The following is a 15192-nucleotide window of genomic DNA, read 5'->3' as shown; positions in this document are numbered from 1 at the left end:
AAGTTTGTCTAAGACCACTAAAATCACCATAAGGGTTGTCTAGATTAGTGCAAGGTGCTCCACTTAAATAAGTGTGCACCATATACTAAGCCATTCTCCTACACAAGGTCTATGCAATCACTGCATTTTCTATATCAGCTTAAAGTATTCACCCTCACTAGTCTTAATGGTGTATGATTAGCATCATCAAATGTAACGTTAATAGAATGGGTGTATTTCTTTTTATGGACTGATGCTTGAAATTAACTATTTTTGACAGAATTACAGTATTTTTTGTTTTTGCAGAGTTTTATATAGCGCAAACTTGACCCGATTCCAATCGGGTATCAGAGCGCTTTACATAGCACCAGTTACATTACATGAGGACACACATTCATTTTTTGTTAGGCATGGGGAGATTAAGTGATTTGCCCAGAATCACAGGATGTTTGGCATCATTACTGAGACTCGAACCCAGTTCCCGAGGTCCGAGGTCGAGCACCCTAGCCGTTAGGCCAACTCCTCTCCCCGAGAGAGCTTCATTTAGTAGTAGAAAACCCAACCTCAACCTGATCAAGAACACATATCTAACGGATCATAAGATCAATATCCAGAGACAATTTACAAAAAATATCAAAATAAATCAGGACACCTACAACAAACTTGTGCAACCGAAAGTGAGAGAAACACATATGAACTTAAGTGGAGCCTCGCTGTTTCCAGAGAACTAACACTTTTGCTAGAAAGAAACAATCTTATGAACTGATTTTAAACAATAGAAAAAGGACTAAAGAACAAGGTATGAGAATGAGATTAACAAAATATTTATTGTAATGTAGGCCAGAATGTCAGACTTAAAAGAATATGATTTATTCCAAATAATGACAAAACCGACACCAAGAAAGGGATACAATATTGACTTTGAATGCGATCTTCCTACGAAATAGCCCTTTACATCGCATGCATTTACAACGTATGCGATTACAATGCGGTTGTTACAACGGCCGCGTTGTTAAATTGCAGTACCATCACAACGCAAGTCGTTATAACGACTTGCTCTAAGGGGGCGCGCTGGACTTAGGAATAGTATAATTTACTATTCCAACTCCAGTGTGTGCAACAGTAGGGAAGGTGTTAGAATAGTAAATTATACTATTCCTTAGTTTAGAGCACCCCCTAGAGCAAGTTGTTGTAACGACCGAGTTGTAATCGCATGCGTTCTAACGCATGCAATGTGATGGCAGTTTCCCCTTCCTACTACCTAAAGAACTGTTTAAAACCCATGTTACACAATCTTGGCCCCAGCTATGTTCAGGGCCAATAAACCAGCATTAAATCATTTCACTTATGCTTTTAAACAGATTTCTAGGCCTGTGTCCACGCATCTGTTGGCATCCAGATTCTCCATGCTTAAGTGTCCCTTGGTGTGCTGCGCCCTCATTTCCTTGTAAGGCCATCACACTCCCCACTGAAGTGAGTGAGGACAAGTTTCTGGCGGATCCGCTCAGCCTTTACATCCAGTGCATCCAGATGCTCGAAATCTTCTTCTAGCTGCTGCTGCTCTGCATTTATCGATGTTGGCTCACACAACACACCAAGATCGTGCTCTAAGGCGATATTATGCAGGACGCAGCATGCCAGAATGATGTTACTGGACTTTTCGGGAGAGTACTGGAGAGTGCCCTTGGAGCCGTCTAAGCAGCGGAACCGAGCACGTATTGATCGAAAGGTATGTTCCATCATGTCATGGGTATCGGAGTGTGCCATGTTGTAGCGTAACTCAGCAGGTGTCTGGGGTATGTGCATAGGTGTCATCAACCAACTGCGAAGATAAAATGAACAATCACCTGGAAAAAACCCAGAAAAAACATACATTTAATGGCAGGTACAAAGCCTCACGTTGCTTACAGAGAAACGCTATTTTTTCAACTTGTGGTGCAACCTCTGATTATTAAAGAAGGCAAACTTGCATGCAGCAAATTAATGCTTTGATTGATTGGCATAAGTATTTACTTATTTCCTATTGTGCAGGACCTCATGAAGGGTGCCAATGAGTTTTAAAAATGAGTAGAGGTTGAATTATTTTAGCATAGAGCAAAAACAAATCAAGCAACATACAGAGCAGGACCGAGGTACCCCTTAAGTAAGCAGAGTTCAGCAGAAGCCGGCCTTTAAGATTAATGAAGTACAGAAAGACCACGGTTAGGCAGATTCGGACTGGGAGAAGTTGGTGATGTGAATTGAAGAAAGAGAAGGCTTCTGATTGGATATGGTGAAAGTGGAGGACTGACAGAGAGGAAGCTTGTAAAGGCCAAGGAGGCTTTGATGGGTGGTGAATAGAATTAACACGACTGAGATTCTTGTTCTGCCATGACCTTGTTGCTTAGTAAAAATAGTGTTTGGCCAGTAAAGGCCTTTGCTCCCAGGTAGGACTATTCTGATGTCACTCATAAGGTGATGTAGGCACTGTCCAGATGAAACTAGGAGACATCTCTGGTGGATGCCACATTATAAACTAGAGTTACAATTTTATGCACAATATTATATATTGAAAACTTCAATTTTGATCATGTACCAGTAGTTGTATTAACTTAGTAAGTTACATTTGGACTGGTGGCTGATTTGCAGTCCCCGAGTCTTTTCTGGCTACCTCAGTCCCGGTCTTCGTTTCTGTATCTTTCTCGGGAGCACACATTTCTGGAATGATCCTAGATCTTTCACAGTTCTGATGATCAATCTGTTTATCAGTTTACAGCTTGCTGTGCTGAACTTGCAGGCTTAGGTCTGTTTTTTTAGGTCTCGGCTGCTCTCGGCATTCGAGGGCTTCTTAGAATCAATTCAGATTCCGAAGCTCTCGGAGGCGGAGTTGAAGCCCCGCCCATCTTTCTAATTGGTTCTGGTCATGTTGCATGCAAAACGTAGGCTTTTCATTGTAATGGAGGCTTCTTAGTCCTTGCTTGTTGCCGCCTAGTCTCCTTTTGGCCACGCTCACCAGGATTTGATCTTTTACCGGCGGCGTGACACTCTCTGCTTCAGTTGTCCCCACGCACTTTTTTTTTCTCACTCAGTTTTCATAAAGGCAGCCGCGTGTTTCCTTTTGCATCGCGCTTTCACTTTAAGTGAAAGCTCGATGCCCTGCCACGGGTCATACCAACAAGGGCACGGGGGCAGTGGCTTTCCTTTGCAACACTAAACCGAGCATTCTTCAGAATTTCACAGTACTCGTCAGATGTCGACTACTCTGGTCACATCCTGGGAGCCAACGGCCCAAACGCTTTCGCGCGCTCGCGTGAGTAACATACACTCAGCTGCATTTTTCACAAGCTGATAAAGAAGGAAGGCGGGCGGGGCAGCGGGAAGCACTTAAAATGGTGCTACGGTTTTTCTCCACCGTTAACTCCTTCAACCTGACCTCGATATTCACTTCCCAACAACCCTTTCACCCGGGTGACTTAGCATTTTTATTGGAATGTGAAAGCTCTTAAAAGAAGAAAACAATATCTAATCAACCAGCAGAGATAGAAAACTTGCAGAAATTTCACGCCCACCTTCCCCCTGCCCACACCTCGATGCGATCAAAAGCCCATTTCCATTCATTGCTTCCCGGTGTCAACCTGACAAGTGACTACAAATCAATAGCCGAGGCAGGGCCTCGCCCAGGGAGAGATTCTCTCTCGGTCCCAATTTGCTAATAGCACATAATACCAGCTATTCGTGCCCCGCAATAAATCATACATCTAACCGCCCGTTTATTATGGGATTTTAAAACTCCTCGCCAAATTGGATTTTCTCAGGAGTCTCTAATTTTCACATCTATCGTTTGAATCGAAAGAAGTCCTCCAGAACAACAAGATAGGGCGCTTTACCACCCGCACCATGTTTCCTTATTCATCATTCTTATATTCCCCTTTTGTTAAAAAATGAAAAAGTTATCACTAACTCCAATTATATTTATTGCACTGCTACAGTCACACTGCCCTGGCCTTAAACCAATCTATGACTGAAATTAAGCCCTGTGAAGCGAGAGGAGACTCTGAGGTATGTGTAAATCTAGAGCTCTGCACAAACAGAAGAGAAAAGGAGGTATTCAACAATGACATTTGGATATATCTGTACAGTTAAGTACAGGAATGGTCTGGGAGTCACATTTCTTATCCAAAAAAGTCATTTCCCTGGCTGCCTTTGCGGTACAGTGCTCGTTTCAGGGAAGGGACTGCGGGATTTGGTTTTAACTGTGTCGGAGCTGTTTTTGGTGGTAGGAGGGGGAAGGAGCCAGGTGCTGGTCTCGCGTTGGCACACTTGTTGCTGCTGTAGTCGGGCAGGATGGCGGGCTGCTGCCTTTCGGCGGAGGAGAAGGAGCAGCACAGGATCAACACGGAGATCGAGCGGCGGATCAAGAAGGACAAGCAGAACGCCCGCCACAAGCTCAAGCTTCTGCTACTCGGATCAGCGAGACAGCCGAGAAGTAACAGAGCAGCGCCTCGAAACCCGCGGTCACTTACCCAGTAACTCTCTGGAAACAATGAGGCTGCGCCTCCTACTCCCCGGCCCTCTTGAATTGTTCATTTCTCTTCCCACTCCATGACAGTTCTTGTATTTTTTTAACTTCTCCAAGGCAATTAGTTTTATTTTCTCTCTATCCTCTTCTCTAAGGCACTCATGTCATTTTTTTGAATCTCCTCTTCTCCATGGCACTTCTGTTCATTATTTATTTATCTCTCCCTCTCTGTAATACACTCGGTAGCTTTGTTTTTCCTGTATTGTATTTTTATTCTGCTCTAAGGCGGGTTTCTCCTATCCCATTGCACTTTTGCTCTTTCTTTCTGCTTTATGCCCTCTAACTCCATGCTGACAATGTGAGGCCGGACACAGAAGGGGCAGTGGCTGGGGACTTTGCACAGAAAGGATCCGTTGTTCCAGTGGCTGGAACCGATCGGGCAGGGTTGCCCTTGTCACTGCGTGGAGGGCAGCTCAGAGGTGCCTGTAATTGCCCCAGGGCGACAGTGGAACCCGAACCCCGCCTTCGCGGAGCCTCACTGGCTCGGCGGAGCTGCTGCCGTCCAGGATTTTGTAGACTTTGCCGCCGGGGGCCTTTTCACACGGAGTGTTTGTTTCTTTTGTTGCAATCCAATGCTCTGATTTCAATTTTAGTTATTAAATGGCTTTGCACGGTCCAACGGAGTCCAGAAGCTAGTGTACCCCAAACCTCTAGTCACACTGTCTTGTTGTGGTGGGGCAGGTTTCTTTCAGTCTTGCCAAGTTTCTATGTATATTTTTTATTCGATCTGCTCGCCTCTGCCCTCTTTCCTTGCCTTTTTTGATCCCCACTTTCGTTCTCTTGCTGTACTTCTTTCTATTGGCCAACTTACAACATTCTCTTGTCCATCTCCCACTAACTTTGTAGGTGCTTTTGACTTACATGTACCGTTCAGTTCGTTATGATTCCTTATTTGTTTCCCAGCTCTTGGGTGCCTTTTTCCTCTTTTTGTTTGGTGCTTGTCTATCTGTGTTTCAGTCGGTGTGTTTATTTTATTTCTCGTGTCGCTGTCTAATCATGTCTGTATCACCTTTCACGGTGGTCCTGTGTGGCTCTCTCCTTTTCTTTCCTGGTGTTCTCCCTTTCTAGGGCATAGGCCCTGCACGTGCCAGGGCTGTTTATATGATCTGCTAATGAGCCCTCCAGTATAAGTTTCTAAGCTGGTATCTATCTGCCTGTATTTTCTTTTCTTTGTTTGGGCAGGGCTTTTCGTTTTACTTATTTAAGCAACACGCGCTGTAATTTATAGATGAGAAATCTGTCACTTTAAGATGAAAATGTGCGTTTGCGCGTTCTGTTTACACTTCCTCATTCACTTTCTCCCCAAGCCTAAGGGCCTCAGAACATATATTTTTTCGTAAATAGACCTGACCACAATTTTATATAATATTTCAAACGTGCTTAGCGTGCTGTTTTCATGTTGTGAAAGAGGCTGTTAGTGTTTTATTTACAAAGGGTAGAGGATTGCTTGGAAGTAGTTCGAATGGGTCTGTTAAAGTGAGTAACAAAATCCGATAGCGTCTTTTGTGTTTTGTGTCCTATGTCACAATCTACTTGTTTTTCATTTTTAGGTCTAGCATCAGCGAAGGTGTTTTTGATTTCAATAAAATTATTTGAATACTATACTTAGTTATAGGGGCTTTCAGTCACCCAACTTAATCCGTAGGACTGTTACTGTATGAGTCATATTTTTCTTCTGCCCACTACAGTATTGCATAGCTTCAGCTTCATTAAAAATGCAATAGGTCTCGCCTTTTATTAAGTTAAAGCCATTTGCTTTGCTATATAATACCATTAGCATGGCAAATGGCTTCAACTTAGTCAAAGGCGAGACCTATTGCATTTTCAATGCTTGTTTTTTACTTCAGAAGATCTTCCTCTCGGTCAGAGTCTCACTTTCCGGGCTGGATATTAATGGTTTAATGGCAACTCTTTCCATTCCAGAGGCTCTTCTGCCTCACTCTGTCTTAGTTCGACTCTGTATGCTGACCATTGGGTCCCAATGCTGGTTTCATTATCACCTCCTCCTTTAGTTTTTGTACCTACTCTATAGGATGACCCACAACCCTCTGTTCCTCCAGACTCAAACATCAAATAAGTATCAAACTGTCTCATGCCATTTGGCAGTGGATGGCTTTATGCTTCTTCATGTTGAACTTATACCAAATGAAAGTCTTATACTTTCCCTCTTCATCAGCATGCACCTTCATCCTCAAATACAACTATTTCCTTCCGACACCCTTTAACATTTCTGCCAGAAACTTTGGTGTACTTCGGTGTTCAACAAAATTCCTCTTTACTACCACAATAGCACAAATGACCAATCAGTCAATCAAGTCGCAGTTGTATAGAGCAGATAATCACGCCCAGAGGGTATCCAGGCACTGTGCTGCAGGTATCAGTTGAAGAGCCAGGTCTTGAGTCCCTTCCTAAAGTGTGTCAGCGAAGGTGCGGTGCGGAGGTGAAGGGCATTGGCGGTGAGGTAAGAGAAGGAGAGTCATCCAGAGCGGCAGCAGAAGATGCGTGGTGTTTGTGAGAGGGTAAGGTGTGTGGAGTGGCAATTCCGGGTTGGCCGATGGAAGTACAGCCCTTGGGTCCTGTAGGCTGGTCCTTGGTCAAGGAGGGTTTTGTACACGTTGGTGAGAAGCTTGAAGTGGTATCTCTTCTGGACGGGGAGCTGGTGGAGGGCCTTCAGGTGATGTGTGTTCTCTTAGGCAGGTTAAGGATCAGTCTGGCTGCTACTTTCTGGATTGTCTGGAGACTTTTCATGAGTTTGGTGGTTGTGCCTGCACAGAGTGTGTTGCGTAGTCTAGTTAGTTGGTGATGATGGCTTGCATCACAGTTTTCCTGGTGCTGATGGAGAGCCGTCTGCAGACTTTTCAGAGCATGTGGATCCTGTAGAAGCAGGCTAAGGAAACGGCGCTGACCTGACATTTCATGGAGAGTTCACTGTCCAGGATGTGCGTTTCTGGCTAGTTTGGTGGGAGCTACTTGGTTGGGGGTGCTGGTGATCCAGGTTTTGAAGTTCTCTGGTTGGTCCAGGTTGGTAGCAATATTGGGCTGTGCGGTGCTGAGGGTATTGGCCCATTGATGCTGAATTACCATTGTCCAGCTGCGTTAGGGGGGCGCTGTGTCAATTGTGGGCGGTGGGCGGAGGACAGGTGAGGATGAAGTGTACAATGTAGTGGTCCGACCAAGTTAGTCACGAGGTGTGGCTGTATCTGATTCTGTTGTGGGACATAAAATGGGGTCCAGCGTGGGTCCAGCGTGTGTCCTGCTTTGTGTGTGGGGTTGGTGACCACTTGTTTGAGGCCGATATTGTCCAATATTTTCAAGAGCTCGGTGGTGTTGATATCAGTGGGGTCATCTAGGTGGAAGTTGAGATCTCCTAGGAAGACATAGTGTTTGGATTAGACGGCGAGCAGAATGAGGAATTTAACAATGGCGTCGTGGAGTCCGTTTCGTGGTCTTAGACATCTATACGCAAGGGTGCCTTTGATGATGGTACTGGCATCTGCTCAGAGATGGAAGTTCCAGTGTTTGATGATCAGTGTGGTGTCGTCGTCTGTGATGGAGCAGGTGATTGATTCCTTGAGTATGATGGCAATGCCACCTCGGAGTCTGTTGATGCAGTCATGGTATTTCATCTTGCAGCCACTGGGAGTTGATGTGGTGATGTCAGGGGCCTATGTGGGGTTGAGCCAGGTCTCCATAATGAAAGTCATGTCGGGCACGAGGGTGAGATGGTGTCCCAAACTTCTGTGGCATGTTAGCAGAGTGATCTGACGTTAATCAGGAGGCAGCAAAGTTGTTTTGGGGAGGTTGTTGGCATCCATGGCTGGCATGGCGCTAGTTGCTGTAGTGTTGGTTGGTGTAGGTGAATCGAGAGTGGATGCAGGTGAAGGGTCCCTCTGTGGTGCACGGTGATGCGAAGCAGAAGTTGTCGCTTCTGGGGTCCAGGGCACGGCATTCTGCGGTGGAGTATCTGTACGGTTCTGGGCACGTTCCAGGCGCAGACAGGCTAGCCTTTGGTGCGCCGGCCATGCAGCAGCCTCAATAAGTAGCCCTGGCTGGTGCTTTCTGGGAGGCGAAAGGGCAGAGGGCTGGGGCAACGGGAAAAGACACCGCAGTAAAAAACAGTCAACAACAGCACAGTAGAGAGCACAACAAAAAACAGTCAACTATTGCAGAACACGTAATGACAGAGCAACAGGGGCAATAGCAGTAAATATAAATACAAAAGAATATGGGCTAAACTACAAAACACACAAAAAATACAAAACAAACAAAAACCAGTAGGAGAAGTGACCGTGACTCGAACAGCAGTTTAAGTGGGGCTCGAGGACCGACCTGGTGCCTCTGGGCTATGCTGATAATCAGCAGGGGAGCGGCGTTCAGGACCAATGAATTCAATTGTACTGTGTAAACTAGACTAATGCAATAATCTACTAGTGGGCCGTCATCAACACTCTTTTTGTGCCTAAAGTATTAAATATTACCAGCAAAACGATATAAAATTTTCAAAACCACACCCAGAGCTTAATTTGACCGGTGGTTGCAGGTGGGACACACTGGCACATATTTGTGGTGACCGACACTTATTTTAGCTCATCAAACTTTGATCCAGAGCAAGAGATAGAAAAACACACAATGGGGACAGGAAGAAGAAGATGGAAAAATGTAACAAAGAGAGAAAACAGGATCCTGTAAGAGTGGGATAAAGTAACAAAACCGACCACACACAACCCCATCATCCCAGTGCTTCATTTGAGCTGTTGGTTGCAGATAGGGCCCACCGACACATTTTTGGGGATCACCGCTTATATTTTATTATCAGACTATAACCCAGAACAAGAGAGAGAAAGACACAAATGGGAGAAAGGAGGAAATATAGAAAAACAGTAACAAAAGTAGAAAGCAGAAAAAAAGAACCTGTAAGAGTGAGATAAACAGGCAGGGAGTGTCCGGGAGTGGATTCAAGAGGAAGGAGGTGGATTCAAGACTGCGCAGCCTTGGTATTCAGAAAGCAGAAGTTCAATACCATCTTCTGAGCAAACCTTTGGAAGCCAGCAAATATTCTTGTAAAAATGAAGCACTGACCACACCCCACCAGGTTCTCCAATGTTGGCCCTGAAGGGCCAGATCAATGCCAGATTTTTAGCATTTCCACATTTAGATAAATGTGGTTATCTTCAAAATCTGTCGTGGATCCTGCCCTTCAGGACCGACATTGGAGAAGCAGACTGGTTGGCTCTTGGTCAAAAGCACAGGTCTCTGCAAGCCTGCTTATACTCACAGCCATCCATGGCACATCTACGACTGCCTTTCTGAGGTCTTAGCTCATATTCCCACAAGCAACATCAGATCTGTATAGCGGAACCTCCAAGTCTCACCAAGAGCACCCTCTATAACATCCCGTTTCCGATCTTTCAACCTGATTTAATGTGCTAGCCACTCACTTCAGGAGTTTTACAGTAGCCCCCGCAAAAACCTAATCACCCCTTTCTTTGAGTCAAAGAATGTTCTATGACTTTTTACATGCCCCAAAAGAGTTGTAAATACATAAATTGCTGAACGTGTTCCTTGAAGGTTTGTAACCATGTACAGTGTCACCATGTATTTTTATAATCTGAAATGTATCAAGAGGACTATCCGCGCCATCAACATCCACACAAGCACCCCTTTGAGCCACAGGGAAGTAAAATACCCAATTTAGGTCTATGCGTTCGCCCACATGCTTACTGTACTATGTACCAATAATTCCCCTTCGGTAAACAATGTCTGTTTTAAATTGTATTGCACGGTACAAACATTAAATATACCTCTCAAACTCTCTTACACTTATGTTTAAGTACAGAAAGCGAGACTAGAACACACGTTCAGAGTATTTCAGGGGCTTGTTGAGCAGCACTCACCCAGCAACCAGCCATCTACATGCATCTCCTCTTTGAACTGGTGAGTCAGTGCCGACTGCTGGAGCACCGTGCAGTTCTGCAGGCTCCCTGGCCAATGCGTCTCAGCGCTCAGTATCTTCCCCTTGGCGTCGCAGACCAGCAGGCAGTTCAGAGAATGCAAGCCCTTCCGGTTCACATATAAAAGGTCCTCTGCGTGAGGTGCTTTGATGGCTACATGGATGCAGTCCATGGCACCCAGCACGTTAGGCATTCCTGCCAGCGCATAGAATTCATCCTTCAGCTCCTGCAAGGAGGCTTCCTCCACTGGGAAATGGATGTATTGAGAGGCGCGCTCAACCAGTGCCTCTGTCACATTGGCCACACAGCGGCTCATGGAGGCCTGGCTGATTCCGATGGCATCTCCCATTCGAGTCTGAAAAGATCCAGAGGTGTAAAAGCCAAGGGCTGCCAGAATCTGGATTTCTGGACTGATCGCCCTGGATCGCTGCGTGCGACGGGAAAGACTGCTCCCCAAGAGATCCACCAGGAAGCCTATGAACCTGCGGGGAAAGCCATACATTGACACCAGATAATCATCTGTGACATCCTCCAGTCTAAAGCGGTCCAGGGTCTTATGTCCACGGCCATAGAGCAGGAGATCGCAGTCCAGCACTGCGATGGATATGGCCATGGCTACCAGGTCTTGTGTCGCAAGCCCCAGATCACACGAGACTGGGACACAGAGGGCTGCTTTGCTTCAGTGACTCAGTTTCCGCATTAGGTCCTCAGTCTGCAGGAAATAAGAGATGTTATTAGAAGACTAGTGGAGCGCATAGAGTACACATAGTATCCAAGGTGCACATTATCACAAACACACTGTGGAACACAGCTGATCATCATAAAATATGAGAAGGACGATGATACACCCATCCCACTAAACTCAGTGGTGCAACATGTACCCTAATGCTACCATGGTTACTTCCACCCCACCCCATTGGTCAGTGAAAAGCCCCCGACTATTCTCACTACACACATGGTTTGCTCTGAACATTTGGTGTTTGAGCACCTGCAGTGACTGCAACCTTCTGAAAAGAATCAGACGTATTGACTCTGTTGAAGGGATAGTCAGTTCTTCTTTCCAGCTAGTCATATGCGTCACTCTGGAAGGGCTGCTGTCTGTGTGCAGGTCCCCTGTACAGATCCACAAAGTACAGCTATGGAAAGTAAAAGGGACGGACACATTTATTCCATCACCCTCTATTACATAGCATGGTTTACATTTTCCAGGCAGCCTTTGCTACAGGTCATGGGTTCTGTCACTTAAAATGTAACTAAATATTTAATTTACAATTGTTGACTGGAAAATGCTATCAGAGTGTAAAAGATCAGGGCAGAAGCCAGACTGCTGTACGAAATATGAAATATTTCGTATTCATGCTAACCTGCAATTAATTCCACTGACAAACATTGTGGAATCACAATCAGTTCACAACTTGAGATAACCCAGCTCGCTCAGATTCAAAGGAAGGGAGGATTCCCCTGGGAACCTGCCAAGTGGAGATCTGTAACACTGTCATGATGACTTACCTCACTATAAGGTAGAGGTTCCACAGTGCCTTTCAACCGGATGTCAATAGCCCGGGCCTGCGAAAAGAAAACAAAGGATTTAGGAAGAGAAGAAAGAATTCAAGGAGGGAGCAGCACATACAGAAAGGCCTTGGAAAGGGTTACACAAAAATGAAGAAAAGTCTATAAAAACCTGTCTTCATGTATGCAACAGCAACCTGGGGAGGCCCACTGACCACAGCCTCGGAACATACAGGATCTAACCAGGAACCTAAAGAGCTCGGTGGGCAACGCCGTGTCACGATGTAGGTGCTCCCCACTCTGTGGAAAAGTATAAAAAGGGTACGATACCTATTACGGAGTGGTGGGCCGCCCCAACTGACAAGTCCAGTCTCCTTCCCTTTCAGCTAGCGGACTGGAGCCACGAACCCGCGACTTCATGGGAAACGTGATCTCCCGTTTCGGAAGCCTATCTCTTTAAGGAGCCGGCCAGACGCGAAGACCCCGCCCCTGAAGAGGACGTCATCAGCCCTGAACCTATCGCATGGGACCAAAGCTGGATGACGAGAGAAGATAAACCCGGAAGGACGCGAAATCCGTGAGCGGAGCAGGGAGACTGGAGAATAGACGGAGACGGAGACGAGGAGCAGAGACGCCTCCTGCCAGAAACCGGAGACCGAGGAACGCCCGGAGGCCAACGGACATACTCTCCGCCCAGCCACGCTTCAGGAGGAGCGTGGCTAAGCCAGGTACGGAGCCGAGTGTCGGGCTGGGTCGGGAGGAGGTCAAAAGAGGAGTCGTAGTATTTCGTACACCCTTCGCCCCCTCCCGGTTAAACCAGCCTTACGTGCACCGACCTATGGTAATACCGCCTCTGCACTGGTGAGCCTTCACTCCCTCTCTGAATAAGTATAAAAAGGGCAAATTGTCCTCACGAGTTGTCCCTCTGTTTCTTTTTCTTGGTTTCATTTCTGCTACGGAGCGCGCGGACATCATCCCGAGGGGGCCAGATCCCTTCACACGCCGAGACGAGGAGGAAGAGAGCAAGACCGCAGTCCTGCTAAAATACACAGGAGAGTAGGTGCGTCACAGAGTGATCCTGGGGCAAAGCCAAAGGGGTGGGGCCACTCTAAAGGGAAGCCTCAATGGAGCCAGGGCGATAGGCATACCGCACTGATACACAATGAGCAAAAGTGTCTCGATAAAATGAATTGCTGATCCTTTCTAACAGAGAGAATGATGGAGAACAGCTCACTCTACTCAACCCAGAGCATCCTAGCAACGAAACCGCAAAGGCAGGTAGCTGTGAGAGAACCTGTGAATAAATATATATATATATTACCTACTAGCAGTTGACAGTAGGTAGCTATTGTTAGGGACCATTTGTACATAGGAAAAAAAAAATTCACTGGCCTATATTTTTGGCAATGTTTGACAAATCGTCACTAAATTTTACCCCAAAAAGTGCCCCGGTGAATCATGTTATGCATGGAACGTTTTAGAGCGATCCATCAAGCAGGGGCCAGGAAAAAAGGAGGGTAAAAAAACAGTGTTTACCATGTTAATTCCCATAGACTCTTTAGACATGCCTGCAGCTGAACGGAGTTGCACAGAATTTGGCAGAAAGGTAGATTTTGGTCTGCAGATTATGCTTTAAGTTATTTGTTGTAAACCTGTTCAGTAGTTGTTGAGATATTTTAGGAAATTGAAATTTCTATATATACTATTGTGGCTAATTCGTGAATAATGACGAGCTCATGCAGAGCTCTGATTGGCTGCAAACACTTCAACTAGGAAGTGATGGCAGCCATCTTGGGACTCAGCTTAAGCCGAGTGAAGAAAAAAACAAGAAAAAAAAAAACAAGAAAAGAAAAGGAGCAGGGTACGAATACACTAAACCTGCAGCTCAGATGGGGAAAAAAACCTCAAAACAAACAAAAAAAACCAAGTGCGGACTCCTGCACTTGTTCTGAATCCAGGTCCCGGGGGCATTTTTTTTATTTCCAGGAGAGGGGCTCATTGGGGCTCCTCCCCTAAGGTTCTTTGAGCCCCAGGGACCACCACCACCCCGGGACTTTATTTAAATAGGGGCGGGGGCCTCAGGGAACTTTCTTCATTGGGTGCCAGGGTGAGAACAGGGAGTCTGTGCCATCTACCAAACTGGGCACCCACCGTGTCCACCTTGACACAGCACCTTTGTGGGCTGTAGGGAGGAGCTTGTGTGCATCGCCCAACCCCCCCCCGTGTGCTTGAGCCTGAGCCGCAGCCTGTGCCCCAGTAGTGGTCTCCCTGACACTGACCCTCTCTGGCTCCTGCACGCTGCTTCCACTTTCCACTGCTTGTGCTCACAGGCGTACACTGCACTTAGATGCCGCTGTTCACCATCGGTCTCCTGCATCTGCACTCCTCTCTGCTGGGCTGTGAGCATCGAAGTCCCCGAGTATCACCTTCCGGTGAACAGTGCAGAGACTGGATTGTGGGGCTGCAGCCTCCAGGTAAAGGGAGGACCCCGGTCTCTAGCCTACTCTCAACTCCAGCTGTGCACAGTGCTCACTGGGGCACAGAGGCAGGAATAGTCGCTTCCCTTCCTCCAGCCATTCAACCTGCGGGTGCCTGGCCTCTTGCCTCCCAAGCTGCTGATGCTGCTAGGGTGTGTGCTGCTTTGGGGCCACTGGTCAGAAATCCCCGTTCCCGGAAAAGGGAGGTCAGCATCCCGGAGGCACAGGATGGGGGAGCTGCTGCCAGCCGGGTCTGAAGAAGGGGGGAGCAGGACGTATTCAGTGGGTAGGGTAGACTTGTCTTGGGTTTACTTTCTAGTGCGTGTTTTCTCCCGCCACTGCCTCTGCACGAGCCCACTACAATCCTGGCAGAGTAGTAATATTTATTTTTATTTATTTAGAAAGTTTTATAGAGCGCGAACAAGATCCTTGCGGATATCAGAGCGCTTTACATAACAGCTGGATGTAAGTAGAACAATACAAAATATGCAGGTAAACAATCATAAAAAAAAATAGTTTGTGCACATAAAGTAGGAGGATTACAGATTGGTGCTGTCTATTATAACAGGAAACACGAGAACTCGGGTCTGAGGAGAAAGAGCTCATGTAAATTTAGCCATGAGAAACGCTTTGACTTCTTTTTTGAAAGCGGCGTTGGAGGCGTTCCGTCTGGTTGCGGGGGGCAGAGCGTTCCAAATTCTGGGCGCCATCCCCGAGA

At 46.4% G+C, this 15192-nt stretch overlaps 1 protein-coding gene across 3 annotated transcripts in view; it reads right to left on the bottom strand.

The window, feature by feature from the left end:
* Positions 1-787: 787 nt before the first annotated feature.
* Positions 788-15192, bottom strand: part of HARBI1 (harbinger transposase derived 1) — a 45377-nt gene continuing 30972 nt past the window's right edge. The window contains exons 1-4 of one of the 3 annotated variants that reach the window (XM_085646677.1): positions 12912-13806; positions 11998-12054; positions 10432-11200; positions 788-1826 (exon numbers count right to left, since the gene is read on the bottom strand). In XM_085646677.1, coding sequence (XP_085502803.1) covers positions 1417-1826; positions 10432-11101 — 1080 coding nt within the window. In that variant the 5' untranslated portion in view covers positions 11102-11200; positions 11998-12054; positions 12912-13806 and the 3' untranslated portion in view covers positions 788-1416. Of the gene's footprint in view, positions 1827-10431; positions 11201-11997; positions 12055-12327; positions 12471-12911; positions 13807-15192 lie in introns of those variants that run through there. The other 2 variants (XM_085646676.1, XM_085646675.1) reach the window with 2 other exon arrangements.

The sequence above is a fragment of the Triturus cristatus genome, chromosome 3_1 (genome assembly GCF_964204655.1).
Source record: "Triturus cristatus chromosome 3_1, aTriCri1.1, whole genome shotgun sequence".
Classification (NCBI taxonomy): Eukaryota; Metazoa; Chordata; class Amphibia; order Caudata; family Salamandridae; genus Triturus; species Triturus cristatus.
Note: the sequence above shows the minus strand (reverse complement) of the source record. Positions and strands in the feature narration are given on the sequence as shown.